Source organism: Simochromis diagramma, unplaced genomic scaffold (genome assembly GCF_900408965.1).
Source record: "Simochromis diagramma unplaced genomic scaffold, fSimDia1.1 OVJJ01000421.1, whole genome shotgun sequence".
NCBI lineage: Eukaryota > Metazoa > Chordata > Actinopteri > Cichliformes > Cichlidae > Simochromis > Simochromis diagramma.
Window position 1 is genome coordinate 7,449,151 of NW_024387250.1, and position 22,162 is coordinate 7,471,312.

General features: G+C 39.4%; 1 protein-coding gene across 2 annotated transcripts in view; it reads right to left on the reverse strand.

Moving 5' to 3' along the window:
- The window catches only part of LOC120714821 (cGMP-dependent protein kinase 1), a 96,073-nt gene that overhangs the window by 68,350 nt on the left and 5,561 nt on the right, over nt 1-22,162 (reverse strand). For both annotated transcript variants that reach the window (XM_040001313.1, XM_040001312.1), the window contains exon 2: nt 16,827-16,993. In XM_040001313.1, the coding sequence (XP_039857247.1) occupies nt 16,827-16,993 (167 nt within the window). The remainder of the gene's footprint in view (nt 1-16,826; nt 16,994-22,162) is intronic.

Genomic DNA, 22,162 nt, shown 5'->3' on the forward strand with positions numbered 1-22,162 from the left:
CTCCGTGGTTCACTTTAAAGACGATGCATTTACTGTGGTAGTCTCAGCCAGGTTTATGCCAAACATGTTTGACCTATGTGAAAGCAATGATCCACTTAACATTCTGCTTCCTTTCATGTTCTTTTGCAGCTTTGTGCCGAAGAGCAAGGTTTTTGTTGTTTTTTTTCTCGGATGCCATCAATAGAAGCTGACGTTCTGTATGTCCTTCACACTGTTTGAGTTATCCAAGAAACTCCATTTCCATTGATAACTAGTCTACAGCCCTTGCTTGTCAGTTTATTAAAGCTATTTTGTGAAAGTAGCACACTGTGTTGACTTATTCTAAGAGGACACCACTGTGACTTTGATTTACTGGAATATGGCTCGTTCTATATCTCCCAACCCAAGCCTGTCTTCACTTATTTTTAGCTAGTAACCACAATCTTAGTGGACTCCTCATTGTCTTTGTTATTTTTCTCAGTAATTTACTTCCATCTGTGCCTGTGATACAGATATGCATGTAAGCAAAGTCCACATGAAAAGTCCAAAATTCATAATTATGTTCATGCACTTAGCCTAACTGCAAATAACAGTATTCAAATTTGTTTCATTTCATACCGTTTCTGTATGTGTCGCGGGTGTTTTTACTTTTCTTACATTGAGTTTCTACTATAGGGCTTCAAGCCCTATAGAAACCTTTTCTGGTTGGAATCAGAACCTATTCAATTTGAGTAGTGGAGAGAAGTAGGGGATTGACACTTTAAACTGGTCAGGTAGCCCGGTTCTATCTTTTACCCTGGTAAAAAATACATAAATAAATAAAAATTAAATCTCTCCATTATTGCCAACTAGGCCTTCTTGCTCATATGGTGACATGTGGATTGTTATTTCTCTAGCCACTTGTCAAGAGATGACACATCAACCCTGTTTCTGGATCCAAACATCTGATGATTGAGACTGTTTTAATCTTTTTTTTTTAATCCTCTGTGTGTTGTTTTATTTAATAGAATAAATAATAATAGAATTTATCTGCACTGTTCATTTGTGACACATCCTTAAGTAAAGTTTTTAAAGGCCTGTTGTTGACTATAGCCCATGTACTCACAGTGTCCTGGATACTAAATATTTATTTGATGTCTTCAGAAAAGAACACTTCACTTCGACATTAAGCTTGGGATCAAAACCTACATGCTAATGTATTTATATTAGCCTAACCACAGGAAAGACGTTTACTTACTACAACAGCCCTCCAAACATTGCTGTTTATTAGCCTTTCATCTTTGTTTATGTCAGTCGTAGTAGAGCTGTACATTTTAGTTTTGCTTTTGTTTTTTTTACAAATTCTTCAGTCAGAACATTTTTTATCATTCTTAAGTCAAAACTAGCTTAGCTAAATTAGCTAAACTAGCTAATTTCCTGCTGATTTGTAACTTTGCTAAATGTAAATAATTTTTTTCACGCATGCCTGGACATTAAACTTTATTGTAACACGTGAGATAACAGCCACACTGGTCATTGTACTGAAGGTGAAACAATTTCTAGGTAGTGCCTCAGAGTTTGTTTGATTTTGAAAAGTAATAGGAGTTTTGGACTCGGAAATAGCTAACAATGTCAAACTGTATGGTTTCTCTTTTTGTTGTTGAGATCTGGTGCTACGTAAATAAATCTAAATTGGAAAATAACTCAACTGAAATTGGTTTGAATCCAGTATGAGAATAAACAAACATTTAAAAAAAACATAAAAAAAAAAAAATGTTAGAATGGTCTGAAGAGTTGATAGTCCAGCTTTGAAAAGTACAACACATAATTTTGGTAAACAGAGAATTCATTAAACATGCTAACAATCATCAAAATTCTCTCTGCCTATTCCACTCACAAAAGATAACAACTGTCATTACATCATAACTGATCTAATGAAAACATGCGAAAGGCAAAGGCAAAAAAAAAAAGGCTTGTCAATCAGACCAGTCCCATCCCCACATATGCCCCTCTTTAGGGCCTAATATTTACCTAATTATGAAAATTTACTCAATACTAATGCCATCACATAGACAGGGAGTGGATTTATCTAATGATATCACAACCACCTGTGGAAACGTATTAAAATAAGTATGTAATGAGAGAAGATTGCAAAGCACTTAGCGATCCTCAGTGGTATTTATAGGGGTCCAGACTCTATGCCTTGTTTTTTGCAGCTTGGTTGAAGCTTTATGCCTGACCTTACTAACATGTGGCCTGAGGAGCAGGCTGCTGCTGGGATCCACTCCAATCGCATCCTGAAGCTAAATAAAAGAGGTTGTAGCTGAAGAAACTGAATGGCTGGCAGTATAAGGGTATCAGGACAGCTAATATATATGCTGAAGAAATGTTGAGTACTTTGGAAGTATTTCAAACCTGCTACACCATCAGCTTTTGGTTGTATGTTGGCAAAGGGTTTTTTTTTCTTAACCACAAACTGCGGGCAATTTAGAGATAAGGTTTTCCCTTTCTTTTTCTTGCTTGCTCACTTGTCTACTTTCATTCCTCATGCTGGTCAGAGAGGCATTATATAAGATAGTTGTTCAGGGTCAAGGTGGGGATCGAACCTATCCCAGCTGTCATAGCGCGAGAGGTGGGGTATACCCTAAAGAGGTCACCAGTATTTCACAGAGCTAACATAGAGAGGCGGTCACACTGGCGACAAATTTAGAATCACCAAGAATCTAAAATCCATGTGTTTGAACTGTGAAAGAGTGAAAGATACTCTGAGAACCCACACATGAGAACCAACGTGCCATCACACCACACCACTGTGCCACCATTTCAAACATTTTGACTCTTGGATGTATATTTCTTTCCGACTTTATTCTACAGATTTCAAAAAGCAATATTAAAGTCAAGCATGACGCCTTACATGAGGAATACAGCTTATTAAATATTGCTAGAATTTCTTTCTACCATGCTGTAAGCTAGAAATGTGCAGTAAATCTTTAATACAGTTAAACTCTGACAACACCTTTAAACAGGCTGTCAACTGCCCTCTCTCTGTCATTGCCTCCAGCTGTCACGTCTAAAAAGCTTGCCCTGAATCCTACAGCCTTCTTTGGAAACTACATCATCGACACAAACGACGCGTGTTGATTATTATCAGCCTTCTTTCAGCAAACTCGTGCTGCGGTTTCCTTCTGCAGCTTTGGAAGCCTTAGCTTTGAAAGCGGAGGGTGGAGATTGCAGATAGCAATCCACTAATGCTGTTGTTGTAGGAGGTGATGCCAAAATCAGCCCTGATTCGAGACGCTTTGAAAATCACAAATCTAGTTGCATAAGGTGTTTTACTTCAAGACTTCCTTGTTCTCCGTTCTCTTGAAATTAGCTAAATAGGTAAAAAAAAATTCAAGTAAAGTTAAATCAAAGCTCTGCTGACTAACTCGCAGCTGTTGAGGCTGAAGTACACTCAGTTCACCTTCATTTTTATTCATCACCTTCATGCTGCATTAGTTAACAGCTTTGCACTGCTATTTGGATCGTATTTGGGTACAACCTACACGATTTTTGCAACAAGAAGAACAAAAGGAAATGACAAATGGAGAGGGGGGAGCAGAGAGAATTGGTTGAGAATGTAAGAAGGCAAACACAAAGAAAGCAGGAAAAAACAGAGGCACAGCAGGGGAGAAAGACTGGCACTAGGTAGGGGGGTTTTTTCTCTAAAAATATGAAAACATAAGGTATGTTTTTGAACATACAGAAATCTTTGAACATGAGCAGGAACCTAAAAGTTTTTAAAACATTTCAGACCTTCTACCCCAAGTGAAAGATCCCCCGGTCACCAGTGCTGAATCCTGCTTATTCTGTGTTACCTACATTTAAGGACCAGTTGGATGCTTTTGAGTATATTATAGTTACTGAATCACATGAGGATATTGCACCTCAAGCATTCGGAAGAATTACATTGTAAATGTCAGGACATAACAATATAATTTGGAGTGCATTTAGTATTTTTTGCTGAAAATTACACTGCAATTTTATATTCGACTAAGAGGCCTAAAGCCACTAAAAAGTGTGTTGCCAGCATGACATGGAGGACAGTTGGTTTCACCCTTTTTACATCATTTTACCTTGGAGACGGAGATTCTGCAAGAACATACTGTAATGCCACATGTCTACTTTCTTAATCTTGCAGTCTCACGCTGAAAGTTACTTTTATTCAGCGGTAATAATGGGAAATGTGAGCTCAGATATGACAGTTAAATCCACTTGTCTGGAGCCCCCTTCTGTGTTTTCATTAAAACATAATAGCCCTGGTTCCATCCCTGCTACTCTTCTACTCATCAAACTGAGATTATTGCAACTATGTTGACAAGCTGATTGAAAGCAGGGGTTAGTGAAAATGATCATTCTATATTCACACACCAAATCACCGCCTTGTAATTAGCAGTTAGCATCCTTGCCGTGTGAATATACTCTAGCATTTCTTTTATGCAGACTGGACTTAATTAGACAGCTCTGACAGCGGAATACAGATTAATATGGCATGCAAACTGCTACAATACTGGGCCCTTTTCATTTCCACGGTATGCTCTCATTTCAGTAGCTTGCCGTTTCACCAGACAGGAGACACAAGCTATTTTATGTGGATTCATTGTAAGCCTCATTTGGGTGTTAGACACACAAATGCTTAACCAAATTACACATACTGTATCACCGCATGTACACGTGCATAAAAACCTGAGACCTGACATGGGTGATGGTACAAAGATAAATATGTTTTATTTTACAAAGACCCCATGTCTTTTGCCACAGATAAATTGTCAGGGGCTGCATTTTGTGTTATTTTGTATTGTTGATTTCTCATGTTAATATTATGTTAAATTCATGTGGTATTCTTAAGGTAAGGGCATAGTTGAGTTATTTTGTATTTTGTATTACTTATGTGATAATGTTAAGTTCTGGTATTATTATTAGTTTGTCTTCGTTGAGTCTGGTTTATGTTTCTTCTATGCCTCCTTGTTTTTGTAGGTTCCCCTTGTGTCTCTCTCCTCTATGTTCCTCTCCCTCTCTCCCTCCCTCCCTCTGTCTGTCTCTCGTGTCAAACTTGTGTTGTCATGTCTACCTTCCATTATGTTTCCTGTTTTATTTTGAAAGGTCTTGCGTTCCTTGTTCAGTGTGTTTAGTTGTACTTCCCCTGTGGCGTTAAGGTTTATTTGTATCAGCTCTGTTTCCCCAGGTGTTTTCACTTCCCTCATTACCGTTCTGTGTATTTAAGTCCTCTGTCTCCCTCAGTTGAGTGTCAGGTCGTCTGTTCGCCTCATGTTCCATGGATGTCATGTTTTTCTCGTCTCAGTTTTCTCATGTTCTGGTCATGTTTAGGTTTATCAACAGAGTTTTTCCATATCCTGCGTTAGTTTTTTCCCAGTTTAGGTTAACGTTTAGTTTTTCCACCTTTGTTCGTCTGTGCTTTTGTTTTTGGGCTAGTTATCAGCCAAAATAAACAGCTCGCTTTTTGTTAAACTTTAGTCCTCGTGTATCTGGTTTTGGGTCCACGCTCCTCAAACACACCGGCCATTCCAGCCGTGACATAAACTTTGCTGTTTTGCAAAACACCTGAAGTTTCAAAAAAGCTGGAACATGGGGCTTGTCTCTTCCTTGAACAAATTTCTGCCAGCATTTAGAATCTGAGGACACCAATCAGTGTAGCCTTGAAAAAAAATGTTTTCCCATTGCTGCTTTATGTGATCCTATTTTTCTGGTGCCATGGTGCACCAAAGGTTTTTTCAGTGGATAACAGATGGAGGCCTTTATGTGTTGTAAAATTTATGACCAAATCCAAAAACCACCATTACTGAGAGAGAAAGAAAATAACTGATTCAACAGCATCAATTTCATGGCTCACTGCTATTCAGAATTTAATGTTAATTAACAAGTTGTCGAATCAAAACTCAGCCTGAGTAACATAAGTAGTTTTCTCCACTCTGCCTGGCAGTGACGTAGGCTTTCCCTACGTCTGTTGTTTAACTCTTTTGTTAGAAAACTTCATAAGTAATACACACCTTTTCTTTTCTTTTAGCTGTTCCCTTTAGGGTTCGCCACAGCAGATCATCTCCATCTCACCCTATCCTTAGCATCGTCCTCTGTCACACCAACCTCCACATGTTCTTCTTCACTACATCCATGAATCGTCTTTAGGGTCTTCCTCTTTTTCTCCTGCCTGGCAGCACACTTCTGAAATCAACCTAAATGTCCGGTTCTTAAACTGTGACTGGTTAAAAACATGAAACCACTTTTATTTTTGCCTGACCTGGAACCTGTAGGGAATGCAAATCTTGGTCTTTATCAGTCTATGCAAACCTAGTCTTTCTTGGTTTTGCATGACTGATCAAGACCTCTGTTATCTGTCTGGACTGCTGTGTGGCCAGTTTACAGAGAGTATTTTATTACAGTAAAAAAATGCAGTTAAAATTTGTGCAAACAGGAGATGGAGCACATGTGACTCCATTGTTCACCATTAATGGTGACTTTGCAGATGTGCGGATAACTCGTTCTTGTGTTCCCATGTGCTCCTCTTGTTAGCCAAGTTGGAGGCGCTCTCTGTAATTTTTCAGACAGTTTAAATATGCGGAACAAAGCCCAGTTTATTACTGCTAGAGCTCAAAGCAGATCAGGGCCAGTGAAGGTGGCTTGAATTCTGGATGTTGATCAGGTGGATTCAGTGATTGTGTTCAATGACAATAGTTTTTAGAAGTGTTCCAGAGCCCGTGCATTGATTTTCACTTCAAAATCATTTCTGTTTTTATTGCAGTGCTGCCTGAAGGTCATGGCTGTTCAGTGCTGTATTTCAGCTTTGGACCTTGTGTGCAGAGATTTCTCCATATTCTGTCCCTAGTAAAATAGTAGAGACTATTTTTACTCTTAATATCCAGTCATGTTACGAATTAAAGTGCTTTTTTTGTATTCTATGTTTTTATTACATAATTTTAACAGCCTTTTGCACCCCAGTCAGAGTTTCTTCAAACAAATTACTGATATCACAGCCACATATTCGCCAGCATTCGATGTAATCGGTTGATTGTGGGGTTTAAAATAATTTGCAGATCATTGGATTCTGTTTGTATTTACACTTTTAGACAGTGCCTGTTGTCTGTTGGGTGGCACTTACTAAGATTTTTCTCGACCAAAGTGGTGGACGAACAGATTTTTATCTGGTTATTAAAAGATTAAATGGCATTTGATGAGCTGTGAATTGTCTAATCTCCTTGGCTGATAAAATACTTTGAAAACATCTTAGATAATCTACAAAAATGCTTTGTATTCAAGTTTAAAACTAGGCTTTTTTTGAGAAACTGCCATTTGCTTCTATCGTACAGAACATTAAAGCTCACAAACAGACAGAATACACACAAAGCTGGTTTGTAACACTGCTTTGTACCTTGCAGAAAACCACTGGGAATTCCCACGTCGAGGCAGAGGGTAATTGGCAAAAGCAATCAAAGATCAAAAGGAGAACAAAGAAATAAATTTTAACTCAGGGGAATCAATAAAAAAAAAAGTTTGCAGTGAACCAAAATTTTAATAAACCCTTTACTCTACATCCTCTAAACCTTGACTCCACCAATACCGACTGATGAATCTGCCTTTCCTAAACTCACAGGCTTCTTCATGTAGGTGAGTTAACAATGACACACTAGAGAGTGATACAATCCACAGGTGGCAATATGGTTGACAGTCGGTGAGTGCTTTTTCTATATACTGCTTCAGTGTGGATGTGTGTGTACTCACACAGACACATGTGTGTGCATGTGTTAGTCTCGGGGTGATGGAAGGATTACTCTGTCACTGTAGCAGAGCAGATTACTGGTGCCCCATTTTGTAACCTGATTCTGAACCTCGACAAACACAGCTTATCCTGTCACACTCAGCATTACTCCAAGACCACCAGCGGTGAAATGTAACTAAATACATTTACTTGAGTACTGTACATAAATAAAAACTCTGATGTAGTCATATTTAAAGTTTTCCACGTTATGCGAATGTGTTCTTCTACTAAAACGTCTTACTAAATCCTCAATATTATTATTGAAGCTACCCATAAGTATATGAAGTGATTAAAATTAGCTCTATCAGTAACACTGAACTGATATCAATAATCCAAAACAGGTGTGTTGATTGATTTCATCCATAAAATGTCTAAAAATCTAAACTGCTTTCTTTATAGTTTACCTCTGGACTTGCAACTCCTACAAACTGAATTCTGTGTTGGTGAAGATAGTCGGAGAGAGCCAACTCGAATAAGTGGGTGGAAATCGATGATTGCTTTGTCGGCCCAAAAAACTTCACTGTGAGTGAGCACATGCGATGGAATAAGAATCTGCACCACAAGTAAGGTTTGCAGCAAATATTCTTTCTGAGAAGCCGAAGAACATTACAGTAGTATTGTACACTGTCAATCTGTAAATCCATTTTCTTAACCTTTTATCCACGGCTGCAACAAGACTGGATCATGTCTCCGCTTTTGCAGTGTGAGGGGTCATATACACCTTGGACAGCTCACCAAGCTTACCCTGGAGACAAATTCATAATGTGCAATACCAAAGTTTAAAAAAAAACCCACCAACAACAACTACTACAAGTAATCTTCAGATTTCACTTCTTTAGGCAGGGACGAAACAGGCTTTCATATTGAAGAATGCTGTTTGATCTACTGTTTGCTGTGTGGGAGACCTGGATCTTAACACCAGTGATAAACCCTCCACATCAAGTCTGGGAAAGTTTGACACATAAGTTAATATTTCTCTCTGTTAGCTCTTTTATAGCTGTAATAAAAAGGCAAATCAACTACTGCAATTAGTCAGAAAAGGGTTTCCAGGAAACAATCCAGACAGAAGCAGTCCAGAGGTGCACAGGGACACCGCCCTGAAGGGGGTAGCAGTTATTCAGTCAGTCTATCATCCATCCATCCATCTATCTATTTGAATGGCTGGAATTCACATGCCTTGGGAGGCATTCCCAAGCCACCTGAAATAAAATCTCTCCAGCATGTCCTGGTCTGCCACAGTAGAACATGCCCTGAAGACTTCATTTAGGAAGCACCCAGGAAACATCCTAGTCAGATGTCTCCTACCAACGTGGAGGAGAGCCACAGCTATTAAATAAAGCAAGGTTTTTGCTTTTTGTGGCAACGTTTTGGAACTTTTAGACTGAGATGGTAAAATTATAAGAAAACCATGATTATGCAGGCAAACGTTCAAACTTTATAAATGTTAATAACCATCTCAATAAAGTTTAAATAACTATTAAAGTCTTACTTGAAGTACTTGATGGTAATACGTTTGCTTAAATCGCAGTACTTCTGCTCTCACTTTTATTTAAAGCTCCACATGCTTCTTCCATCATTGATGACCACCACCTCCCCATGCACTCTCAAACATGGACATCCTTTTACAGCAACAAGTTTACAGTACGCTGCCTTCCTTTTCCCAACATGAATGTAATTTCAAGCACTTGCATAATATTCATCTCATCGGATGCTTTCAAGCCCTTTTTCTTCCCTGTCTCTGTCAGTACCACCTGGTTCCTTCTCTGCTTCTCTTATGTCACACACAGACTCTGCTTTCATCGTCTTTCCAGATGAGGAACACTCAAAGCGGGGTTGGCCACAAAGGGGATAAAGGCTCAGAGATCATCCACAAATTATTCACTAATTCTTTCTCTGAGCTGGATTCATCGGCCTCAGCGGAGTTAAAATGAGGATCAATTCCTATTCTAAGTAGGGAGAAAAAAACAAAGGCTTTTCCAGACTAATCGGAAAGATAACAAAAAACACAGAGAATATAGAGGGAATGGCTGAATGAAAATAAGGTAAGATGGACAGAAGGGGTGAAGAGTAGCAGGGAGAAAAAAACAGTACAGGAAAAAGAAGCTGTGGACAAGTGGAGAGGCGTAGTGACAAGTGGACAGATTGGGGTCAAAGTTGGTAAAATGTGAGAAGAAGTGATAGAAGGAAATGTGCATGTGTCTGGTCTCTTGTAGGAGCATTTGAATAGATAACTTTTAGCAGTGTGTCTGTGTCTCTGTGAGAACACGTGAGAATGAAAGAAAGTGACAAAGGGAACCACTTAGATGCAGGGAGGGCAAATGAGAAAAGACACTTGCCAGAGAAAGAGTATTTTCATTTGGTGTTCAGGGCAGATGGTGCTCAGCTCAGCGTAGGTGAGATTATTAGTCTGTAACACACTCAATCGCACTATTTGCACATAAATTACACATTAGCCAGAGTTATATTCTTCTTGATAGACGTATTTCAGATCATTAATCTATTGTATGTTAGTAGATAGATGTTTGTACACCATCCTGAAAAATCAGCAAGCCATCTGAATTTTGTGCAGTTTTTGGAACCCACGTCCGTGCCTCTTTGCCCTCTCCTTTCACTGCTTTTCCATTTACAGTGTTGCGCTGCTGTATAGCAAGTTTTGAATCTGCTTTATTCACCATTAAAATGTCAGCTTTTAAATTATGAATAAAATGATGTTTGGAAGAGGAATACTTTTCTAAAGGCTCTTTCACAGGACTTGATTTTTCATGCCTCGCTATTGCATCAGCAATGCCATCCGTGAAGTGAAGAAGCAAAATAATACATAATAACACAGCAGTCGCAAAGAATATTGTTATTACACATATATCGTGCAGCATACTTGACTACACTTACTTCTATGCCTGTATTGATAGGCGGGGGGATTTGGGGGATGGTTTAAATGTGCAGGTACAGAGCTACAGGACTGACAGTTCTTTTGGACATTATTGCAAGTACAAATCTCTAACCTTTTCCCCAGATGACGCCTTATTAAACCTCCACTGAGAGCCTCATTAAAGTTATCATGAGAGCTGATAGCACATATGTGCAACTCAGTCTCCTGTCAGTGATTGCATTGCACGTCGTGCTACAAAAGGAGGGTGCACATACAAATAGTTGAATATTGAGTTTTGAAAGACGCCTTTTCAGGCTGTGCACGAGCCTCAGCAGTGTGTTATGTTTGATTATTAACCTACTACTGGCTGCTTTTCAGTGTAGCAGTTGTTGCATCAAATATTAGATTCATGCTGTATTCTCAGGGGGCAATCAAACCAAAATGTGTGCACCTCCACATTTTACTTGGCTGAGCTGCCCCCCCTCAAGATGCACTGACAGCAACAGCCGCAACAATTTTAAGTCTGCATTATTTAAGTTGCCAGGCAACAATGCAGTGCAATGGCTTTGTGCACTTGTGTTTCTGTGACCAAATGCTTTTGGTATTTTCACATTACGTCATTAATATGCAAATAATCAAAAAGACCAGAAGTAGCCTCTTTAGTCATTACTGAAGGTATTGGCAGTTGTAGGGAAAGCACTGAAAGCAGCGGTAATACTGAAAGTATTTGCCCTAGATCTTGTGTCCTCTCACACCTGTGACACTGAGTCACACTCAGGTGCCCCTGGTGATTACGTCTCTAAGCCCTGCTCAAAATGAAAGAGGAGTCCATCTCCCTCATCTTTGCCTCATTGGTCAGTTAGAACAGAGAGCAGCTCTTTGAGGACCGCTGGCTATCGCGCAGCATAAAGTCACCTAAACCGTAACATCTGTCTAACTTTCAGACAGCAATAATAATTAATTGAGAGTCCTACAGAAATTGGCCAGCATGTTACTTGGTTAGCTGGTACGCTGGTTGTTTCTTAGGTCCATTCATTTTTGCTTGAGTTGCTTGAGGAGACCTGTTTACATTGCTTCTCACAACAGATGTGCTTTTTTTCTTGTTCTTTTTCTTGTTGTTCATTATTATTACTCTTGTTTACGTTTAACTTACCTTTAGCCCAATTTTGCTTCAATTTGGTCATGCTGTTTCTTCTGCTTGCCTGCCAAAGCACTTCAATCAATTATTATCATTTTGACTTGTGGTTAATTAGTCAGCTAAATAGTTAAATAAAGACGATTATTAGGTTAACAGGCGCACGTGATGCTATGATTTTACGAGTTATGAAACAGATGTTGGAGTGATATGTTTTCACGTCGTGTTTCAAAAACACAGCATGTGAGCTAGTGTGCCAGAGAGGCGATAAGGTGTCAGTAGAAGCTGAAGGGAGGATAAAATATGCCATAAAATTAAAATGCAGACAGAAACCTGTGCCTCTCATTTTTCTATGCTGCTAATGTTTCATTAACGCTACATGCAAACAGATCGATTTCCAATGTCACGTCATAAGGAGTGATAAAGCATCAGATGCTTCTACTGTAGAGAGAAACTAGTGTCTCGCCATAGCAGTAAACATTTCTGTTCATTGTTATTCTGAGGTATAGCTCAGTAAAAGCAGAAGAAAAAGAAGTGACTGTCAGAAGTGGTTCGGTATAAGCTTCAAAACAGCACATTGTTCATTTCTGTCTTATTCAGGCTTTCAAGTATGCCACTTAAACTTAAACACATTCTTTTTTTCTTGATCTGTCAGGATATTCTACTTGCCTCGCCTAACAGCAGGTCAAATAAAATAATTGGGAGCGTAACGTATTTGTGTAGAGAAAATGTCAAATCTTGGGTGCGCTGTGAAATCCCCTGAACACATCCACCTGAATAAAATGGCACACGGTGCATCAAGTGCTGCCTTGACTATGTTAGCTTGTCAAAGTAGCTGTCAGCGTACCATGAGCACTCCAGGTTTGGAGCTGAGTCTACTGTAACGTTACCTCTCCCCTCACTTTTCTGTCTGCGATCCATGAACACTCAGTAAAACTAATAAAATATACAGCAAGGGCAGTCATCTAGTTGTACCTAAAAGATGACAGAGGAAAAAAATACATAATTCAGATTCTTTGCCACGTATGTTTCAATGTTTCTTCGTTCTCTTTTTTTAATTTTTTTCCTTGGATGCGCTTGTTTCTCAGACAGGGTGAAAGATGCAAGACCAAAAAGGAATGTTAAGTAATATTCAAATATAAATGCAAAGTTGGCAAGATGAAACGTAGTAAGGAGAGGTTGAATATATTTTGTTGTCTTAATAAAAGCTGCCAAGTGGAGGAAACTTGTTCTGGTTTGCAATTCAATTCAAATAGTAATTATGTGCAATCACAGAAGAAAAACACAATTCTTTACCATTCCATTAAGCACCAAACCATTAAATGTAACCATGTTAAGACTTATATCTAAACTAGCGCACCTGTTCAACAGAGATCTGCAACAAATTTGATAATTAATGTCTTCTTTTAGCTATTCTTTGCAAGTCTACAGATTTTTGGACCAGTGGTGAGATTGGACTTTATGTCACCTTTTGTGGCCCAAATGACAGATTGAGACCAGATCTGACAGGTTAGTCAATAAATGAAAAAAAATCATTACTTGCAGCCCTGAAAATATCTTTAATCTTAGAAACCACAGGTAACCTTCAGATTTGGCAGGTTTGCGACTTCTCGTGATTCATGTGTGACCTTTGGTGAACAACACAAAACCATTTACTATGTCACTTTGAAGAATCCCTCACCTGGCAGCTGAAGTAATCAATATTCACATTGTAAGCCAGTCATGTGATCTTAATAGTCTTTGCTTTAGTTTTGCTGTGGCCCACTATTCAACTGTTTAATTTAACAACTGTATTCTCGAAATTGTACAAAATGACACTTTTTAAAAGTTTTTGGTGATGTAGATTTCATCTTGTCTTTTAGCAATCCTTGTAAAGGACCCATTGGAGTTATATTTAGACACGCCCCACAAAAGCATCATTTGTCAGTATGCCAGAACCACATTTTAACCCCAAAAATTACACAACAAAGCAAAAACAACACAAGTCTTTTTTGTGCCCAGTCTCAATCAAAGTTAGACTACGAAACATGCGCTGGAGTGTTCTTAGTCCCTTAAAAGAGGGCCATCACCTCGCCCACCATCTGACAGTATCTGATAATGTGGGAATAAAATGCTTTTAATGATTCAATCTCTATTCTGGAAACTAGAGACTAGACTCTGTTACATTTTGCATCAGGCGATACTTGAAGTCCTTGATCTGCACCTGTTTAAAAGTTTCCACGTCTCCACCTAATAAAAAGACAGACAAAACGGCAATGCAAGAACCTACTTAACACTGCTTCCTACTGCAGCAAACACATAGTCATTAGATTAAGATGAATGAAATCTATGAAAGAACTCAAATGGCTTTTTTCCCCCCTCTCAAGTAAATACTTCATAGTAATTGGACGTGATTGTGCGAGTTATTATCATTACAATCCACCTGTGTGGGTCTTTGCGGGTGACACAGCCAATCAAAAATCTATCCCATCTCCATGGAAACACGAGCTTTTGTCTCTGTTGCAATCACTGTTTTTAAAAGAGAACTGATGTCAATTATAGCCCGGTAGATGTGAGCTGAGCGCAACAAACATTCATGAAGGCAGCCACTGCTAAGCAGGCAGACTCGTCATAGCAGCAAGCCAATGCCAGGATTCATTCTGTGTCTGCAGCTCTTATTATTTTCGTCTCATCTCAAATTATCAGGTGCATCTGCAACAACAGATAACTGTCCTGTTGTTGTTTCAGCTGGGAAGCTGTGAAACTGTCGGCAAATTTCAATCTATAACTAGTAGGGGAAACAAGTTATGCGCCCTCATAGTTAAAGCAACTATAAACTAGGAGTGACGTTTAAATGCATCATTCATATTACCACTGTTATTATTGCTATTATTGGCGTAAGAGTTGTTTACTTGTGCCTCATATCCCTATATGATGCATAATGGATATGTCAGCCCCGTGGCAAAACATTAACGACTACGCTGCCAACTTTCAATAATAAATGACACAACTGCCTGAGCGGCGAACACTTCATTTGCCAGGAAAATGACGTACAGCGCTGAGTGGATGCAGCTATGTGTTTGACATAAGACACCGACATCCCGTCAGCGTGGATTAAAATGTCACCAACCGTTACGGGCTTCTACAGACCTTGGTACAAAGTCGTCCGCCTTGAGCTATTGGTTTCAACATTTGCTTTTATGCAAAATAGATCAAGGACAGGGACAGTCGGGGTGAAAGCTGCTGGCAAAGGACTCGCTGGGACACGAGAGAGGGGAACAGAAAGGAGATCATAGAGCAGAACGGAAGTCAGTGGCAGCCAGAGAGAGGCAGTAATGTTCACTAAAGACAAATATGTTGAGCCTAACCTAAGGATTCAAAAATGCAAAATAATTTAAGTAATTAATTAAACAATATGTAATATTAGTGTGACACCGCTGAACTGAAGCCCTTCTACCAATTACATCGCAGCTTTCACCTCTATCGCTGTCAAAGAGGAACCCACAAAGCCCCTTACAGATTTGTATCTTTCTTTTTTTTTTCAGTTGTGCTCGAGAGGAACCTATTCATCAAGTCAGTGTGGCGCTTGCTCATTTGTGACCTCACACCTTTGGCACACAGCATTCGTCAGGGACAGAGTGAAATCTACTGACTGTGACCGCAGACTTTTGTAGACCTGTGTTCAGCAAGGCCACAGTGGTTTATCACATATATAGTTTCTTTTATTAAAGGTAAGAAAGATGAAAAAATACAATTCCTAATGTTGTTACAGCAACCCAGCCCTTTCCCAGCACCACTGTTATCTCTGGTTACCAGTGTAAAGTCCACTGTTGGGTTTTGCATATGTTTTGTATGACTCTTTACATATCAGAGATACAGATAAGGGCAACAAGTGGTGTGTTTTTTTCTCATGACGGGGGTGTGAGCTAGGATAGAGGAAGTACTCCGATCATTTATGTAAGCTCACCATCAGTGAAAAAATACTCTATTTTATGTTGAAGTCACCATATAAAACTTTGGACAGTACACAGCTATTATCAGAATCATATACAAAGAGAATCAGTTTAGTTTAGGTTGAATGAAGTAAGTAGGGTTTTATTTGTGGGAAACAGAAGGAAAGTTCTGTAAAAGCTGAGGTATTTCTTCCTGATATGACAAATCCCACCTGCCTGAGTTTTGAGACAAACGAGCAGAATTATAGATTTGTGGCATAATTGAATTCTTTTCCATAATTCCTTCTTTGAAATACCGCCTTCTTATTTTAGTCCTCCTTTCCCACAAATCTATTTTTAACAATGTTTGGCCGAGTGGGGATCCGGGAAATGTTTCTCTAGCACAATTATAAAAGTCGGTGGCCCACAATAGAGCAAACAATCAATTTTCTAGATTCATTCTTCATAGTTAAATATTATCCTTTAAATGCCACAGTCTCCGCACAAGCCCACAAGACTCATGCTCACTGCCTCTTGGTTACTGCCTCGCTTCTCACTGCTCAGACGAGTTTTAAAGTGAAGTTACAAGGAGTCGAGCGGTTAAATACTAATATATTCATTCTATAGTTCAGCCTTTGAATCTCCAGATTTACCTCTGCATTGGAATGAATTATATTGGGCAGGCACTAACTGAGGCCGTTTTCCCTGAGGTCAAATCTATTGTAAAGGATGATGGCTCCCTGAACGTTTCACCGCTGAATCGCTTGCCCTTTCACAAATCCCATCAGCGCCACAGTGGACGCTGTGTTGCTGTTGCTGTCATCGCGGGTTTCGCACTCTTAGTTTTATGAAAGAAAGAAAGAAAGAACCACATGCTGGTCAGTACTACTAAAAAGAACCTAATTAAACGGACTCGGCAAGCACACCAGAGCACACAAAATGACATCGATGTGACATGAGTGAATCATGCAACATAAGTCCCTTTCATTTATCCTCTGTGAATGCTATAATGGTTTATAAGATGTACACTTCTTCATAGATTAGGAAAAGTTTTATAATAACGGTCTTTTTAGAATCATTGTACCTGTGGTTTCACAGTATTTTAAGAATACCCGTTTTAGCAGCGTGCATGTGTGCGTTTACCTTCCATGACGTACACCAGCGAGCCTACATCGCCCTCCTTAATGATGCAGCTGTCCTTCCCGTACTCGACAGGATACATGCAGTCCACGATCTCTTGGATCTGCGACAGCTCCAGGTTCTTCATGAAGTCATTGTCCAAGATGGCCTCCTTTATCAGTTCCTTGGACCTGGAGGCAAAGCAAAGCAATGTGAGACAGTCACTGTACAAGCACTGACTTGTGCATTCTTCATTGCAGAAGGACAAAATGAGACACAATAAGAGGTTTTGCAGGCGCACATCTCAAATAAAAACTGTTCAGCATGTCTCTTATTTCCAAGGCTATTTCATTCTAGCTTTAACAGCTCAGCGCCTTTTCAAAAACATATCCTCAATTCAAAGATGTCAAGGTGAAACCATCTCACCCGCCTCCCTCCCCTGAAAATTCTGAGGAAAGTCAATAAATAGCAAAATCAATGCCTAATGGATGCAGATTGTTTCCATTCAGGGGTTTACTTCTGAAAGCCAACTCGGCTTTCAGTTTGCAGAGTCATTAGGGCATTCCGCAGGTAAATAGTTTCTGCATTAACTATGCAACTGTCGGGAGAAAAGGTAATAAAGTGCAAAGCTAACGCGTGGTTGTCAAGGTGCAAGAGTGCTTGTCAGGTGGGCTGAAAGGAAACACAGGGCAAACGGAGAGGCAGGCGACATTATGAAAGGAGACCTGATAAATTATCTTCTAAATCTAGCAGCATGCAGTGGATGCAGCGCCAGAGGAGAGTAGAGATATTTGTTCAACAGGTGATAGCAAATCTGAAACCTGAAAGCAAGCATCAGTGTGACTGTCTGAGAAAGGAAGACGCGTTGAAAGAAGTCTGACGCGGGCCAGATCGCGAACAACGAGTCAAGATCACTCATTCACCGAAGCATCGCCACAGTTCCATTTGCTCAGCTGCACGCTGTGTATGTGCTTCTGTGGCAGCTAAATGAATGAGGTTATGTACCAGGGTTAAACCATTAAAGAGACCTCTCACACTGAGAAGAGAGGCCAATATCCTAATTCATAAAAAAAAAAAATCCCCAAAAGCAGCCCCGCAAGTAGTATTCAAAGGCACTGGGGAACTGCCTCTTGCCTTTTTGTGCTCAGTGCCCTTTTCAGAAACGGATTTCTTAGTGCATTGTTGATCACCTGGAGAGCTCATTGCTAAAAGGGCAAATAACCTAGAAGGCATTTATGAATCAGTGCTCCCACAACACGCAGGCTTCTCTTCTCCACTGCCAGCCTGCAGCAAAGTCCTCGCCAAGGAACAAAAGTGCATAAACAAAACTTCAAATTACAACATCAACAGTGCCCTTTTTTTTACTTCTTTCAGATTTATGTTTTTCAACCTGTCTGTTATTTTCGAACAGCAAACTCTACAAACCTCCTCTGCAGATTCATGTGTATATGAGGCCATGTTTCACTGCACAATGAGTGTTTTATTTCTCTTTATGCTGAACTTTTAAGGTCACTCAAACGCTTCTTCAATAAATCCTCAAACACATTATTGAGTCTGGGATGAGACAGTGGTGCTGTTTCAAATTTCTTTTCTTTTTTTAAATGCCAAAACACTTAAAAGAGCGATGCCAGTCTCTTCTCAGAAGGAGCTACCATTTGAGCTTTCACCAACATCTGCACATTTTATTGCACTGTTTTTACACCAGCTGAATTATTAGCGGGGCTCTAATAAATTGTGCCTTGAATTCATGGCCATGAATACCAAATTAGGGTCTGAAGCCTGTGGATCCTGACCAGTGATGCTTTTCACACTCGCATATAAACGTGAGAAACTAAATTACCAGAGAACAACATTAGCTACGTGTCGTATTTCACTGGAAAACCCAAATAACGTTTTGGGGTTTTTTGAAAGCACGCAAAAGAACCTTAATTCTCACATGTGGCCTCTGGATTTCTATAATCTTAAAGACAAAGATCATGCATGTGCATTCCTATAGATGTTCCACAATCTCTTCTCAAATTTTAGATCATTTACAGAATAACAAGAGCAACCAACCAACGCGAGAGGCTTCAGGCTAACAAGCTTCCAAATCCACTGGATTTTTTAATAGACTTGAATCGTAAATGGAGCTGCTCTAACTGAGCAACCTGGATTATCCAGAAGTTGTTTCTGCCCTTGAGAGTCTAAACATGCTGCTGTGCGAATTTTAAACAGGGAGGATTGAGGTGTTGCACTTATTTTTAATTCCCACTCCACAATCTATGTTCAGATCTGACTCCTTGCTCCTTGAGTTGTAATTTTTTTGGGGGGGAGTTGTCTGCAGGAAGAGAAGATCTCATTAGTTTGAAAGGAGCATAGTAATGGTGTGAAGCGCAGTTTTTTTGGACTGATATTTCATAATAGATTTCATTTTATGAAAAGACAGCACGCTTTACGCATAATTAACTCGAGGCATTTTCACAGACTAACTTAAACAATTTTAGGAGAATCGAGCCAGGATATTGTCCAGCTCACGTGTAGCGTGCAACAGAAGATGATCTGCTTCTCAGAGCTGGCAGCACTCCTTTGTATTAGGTGAGGATGCTGCATGAGTAGGGTGCGCAGGTGGCAGGACATATGACAAATGACAGTGGTTTCACTATGACCTGAGCTATTCTCACCTGGGAGCAATTAGACGCTACATGGCCTTTGTGAGCTGGTAGAGACCACTTGAGGTCTGAATCTGACATTTTCACTCACACATACAACTGCACTTACCAGTCAAAAGTTTGGACACACTTTCTCATTTACTACTTTCTACATTGTAGATAGATGCTGAAGACATAAATATATGAGGCAAGATACAGTATATGGAATTATGTAGCATACAAAAAATGATAAATAATTGTACATATGTTTTATATTTTAGATTCTTCAAAGTAGCCACTCTTTGCTTTGTTGACAGCGCTGCAAACCCTTGGCCTTCTCTCAGTGAGCTTCATGGTGCACTTCACAGGTGAGCCTTGTCAGGGTTCATTATTGGAATTTCCTTCCTTCTTAATGGGGTTGGGACCATCAGTTGTGTTGTGCAGAAGTCAGGTTAGTACACAGCTAACAACTGTTAGAATTCATAGTATGGCAAGAACCAATCAGCTAAGTAAAGACAGACAACAGTTCATCATTACTTTAAGAACTGAAGGTCAGTCAATCTGAAAACTGAGGATAAATTCATGGAGTCAACAGCCTCAGAAATACCAAGTTAACAGCACCTCAGATGAGAGGCTAGATAAATGTCACACAAAGTTCCATTAGCAGACACATCTGTACATCAGCTGTTCAGAGGAGGCCTTTATGGTCAAATAGCTGCTACAAAACCACGACTAAGAAAAAGCAACAGCAGAAGAGATTTGTTTGGGCCAAGAAACACAAGGAATGGACATTAGACAAGTGGAAATCTGAGCTTTGGTTTGATGAGTCCACACTGAACCAGCATGGCTACCACAGCATCCTGCAGCGAGATGCCATCCCATTCGGTTTGCTTTTAGTTGGACCATCATTTATTTTTCAACAGGACAGTGACCCCAAACACACCTCCAGGCTGTGTAAGGGCTATTTGACGATGAAGGAAATTGATGGAGTGCTGCGCCAGATGACCTGGCCTCCACAGTAACCTGACCTAAACCCAATCGAGATGGTTAGGGATGAGATGGACCTCAGAGTAAAGGCAAAAGGGCCAACAAGTTCTCAGCATCTCAAGGAACTCCTTCAAGCCTGTTGGAAAACCATTTCAGGTGACTACCTCATGAAGCTCATCGAGAGAATGCCAAGAACGTGCAAAGTAGTAATCAAAGTAAAGGGTGGCTATTTTGAAGAATCTAACATATAAAACATGTTTTGAGTTATTTCACACTTTTTTGTTTGCTACATAATTGTATATTTATTCGTTCATAGTTTTGATGCCTTCAGTGAGAATCTACACCATAAATCGTCATTAAAATAAAGAACCATTATATGAGAAGGTGTGTCCAAACTTTTAATTTGTAGTGTATGTCAGTTACATATACCATCTACAAAAGTCCAGGCCTGCAGTACATGTGTGAAAAAGGCTCAACAGGAACTAGCTGGAAATCTTTTTTTTTTCCAAGGCTGACCTCCAGCCCACTGGAAATGTGCCTCATTGACCCTATTTCTGTTCGATTTACACCCAGGAGATTTAGGGAAGACATGATCGTGGCCATTCTTGAGCAACATCTTCCAAATCCAACCCTTATGAAAACATCTGCCTCCGTCTCCTTTGTGAGAGCGATATATTTTCTTTCATCCACTACAGAAGTTTAGACTGAGCAAGTTCAGTCTTCCTTAAAAGGAGAAACTATGCTCTTTAAGGAGGGAAAAAAAAAAGGCATGGCAGAAAAGTGGGAGAGGCCAGGAGAAATAAAAGTCAGAAAGAGGGAAAAGAATGGATAGCATACGAGTAAAGAGTGCTCTATGGGCCTTGTAAAGAAGATAAAGAGAGGGGAGAATGAAAGAAAAACACAAACACTTAGCCAGATCTAACAGATATTATCAGTAAATTTCAGTAACAAAGGAAAATAAAGAGTTAGTGAACTTGTTTTAGCCCACAGTATAAATTAACATGCACAAAAAAACAACAACAAAAAACTCAATCTAAATGAGCTGCTTTTCTACAGAAAAATATAAACTTCTCCAAATTACTCAGGCAAAGATGTCCAACCAGTTTGGACATCTTTGCCTGAGTAAGATAAGAACAGTGCTCAACTAATAAGAGAACAAGCGCACAAACACACTACAGTCATTTGCATTCAACACTGGCTGTTTTTCAATTAATTTTTTTTCATCTCTATGCTTATTAGAAGAGCAATATTAGAGAAAATGCCATTCTCTAACAAATGAGGAGTGTGAAAAGGTGTGGCAGACGTTTAACGGAAAATTGAAGCTGTCGCTGAGAGAGGCTTGATGGAAGTTCAAACAGCCTCATTGTAATGAGTTAATTTTTAGCTTTCCTTTGAGGATCATCATCAGAAATTATTTAAGAAACTGCTGCCACTCATCTTTTCTTTCTTTTGAAATCTTGAAATAGTCTTTTCCCATCATAATTGATATTTTCTTAACTGGAGATTCTCTCTAATCTGTTCCAATATTAAATCACGGGGTAATCAACCACTTTTTGAAGTAAAGTGCTAAAAGTCTTGACAAGAGTCTCAAGAAAATCACTTAATGAAGTCTCAGAATTATGCCAGTTATCAAAAGAATTGGTCACTCTGGTGTTTTCCTCAGCTAACCTTCCAAACCAGTGTTCAGGATCTCAGACAAACAAAAAAATACACATAAGAAAAGAGCGTTTTGTGTGTTTTCACAAA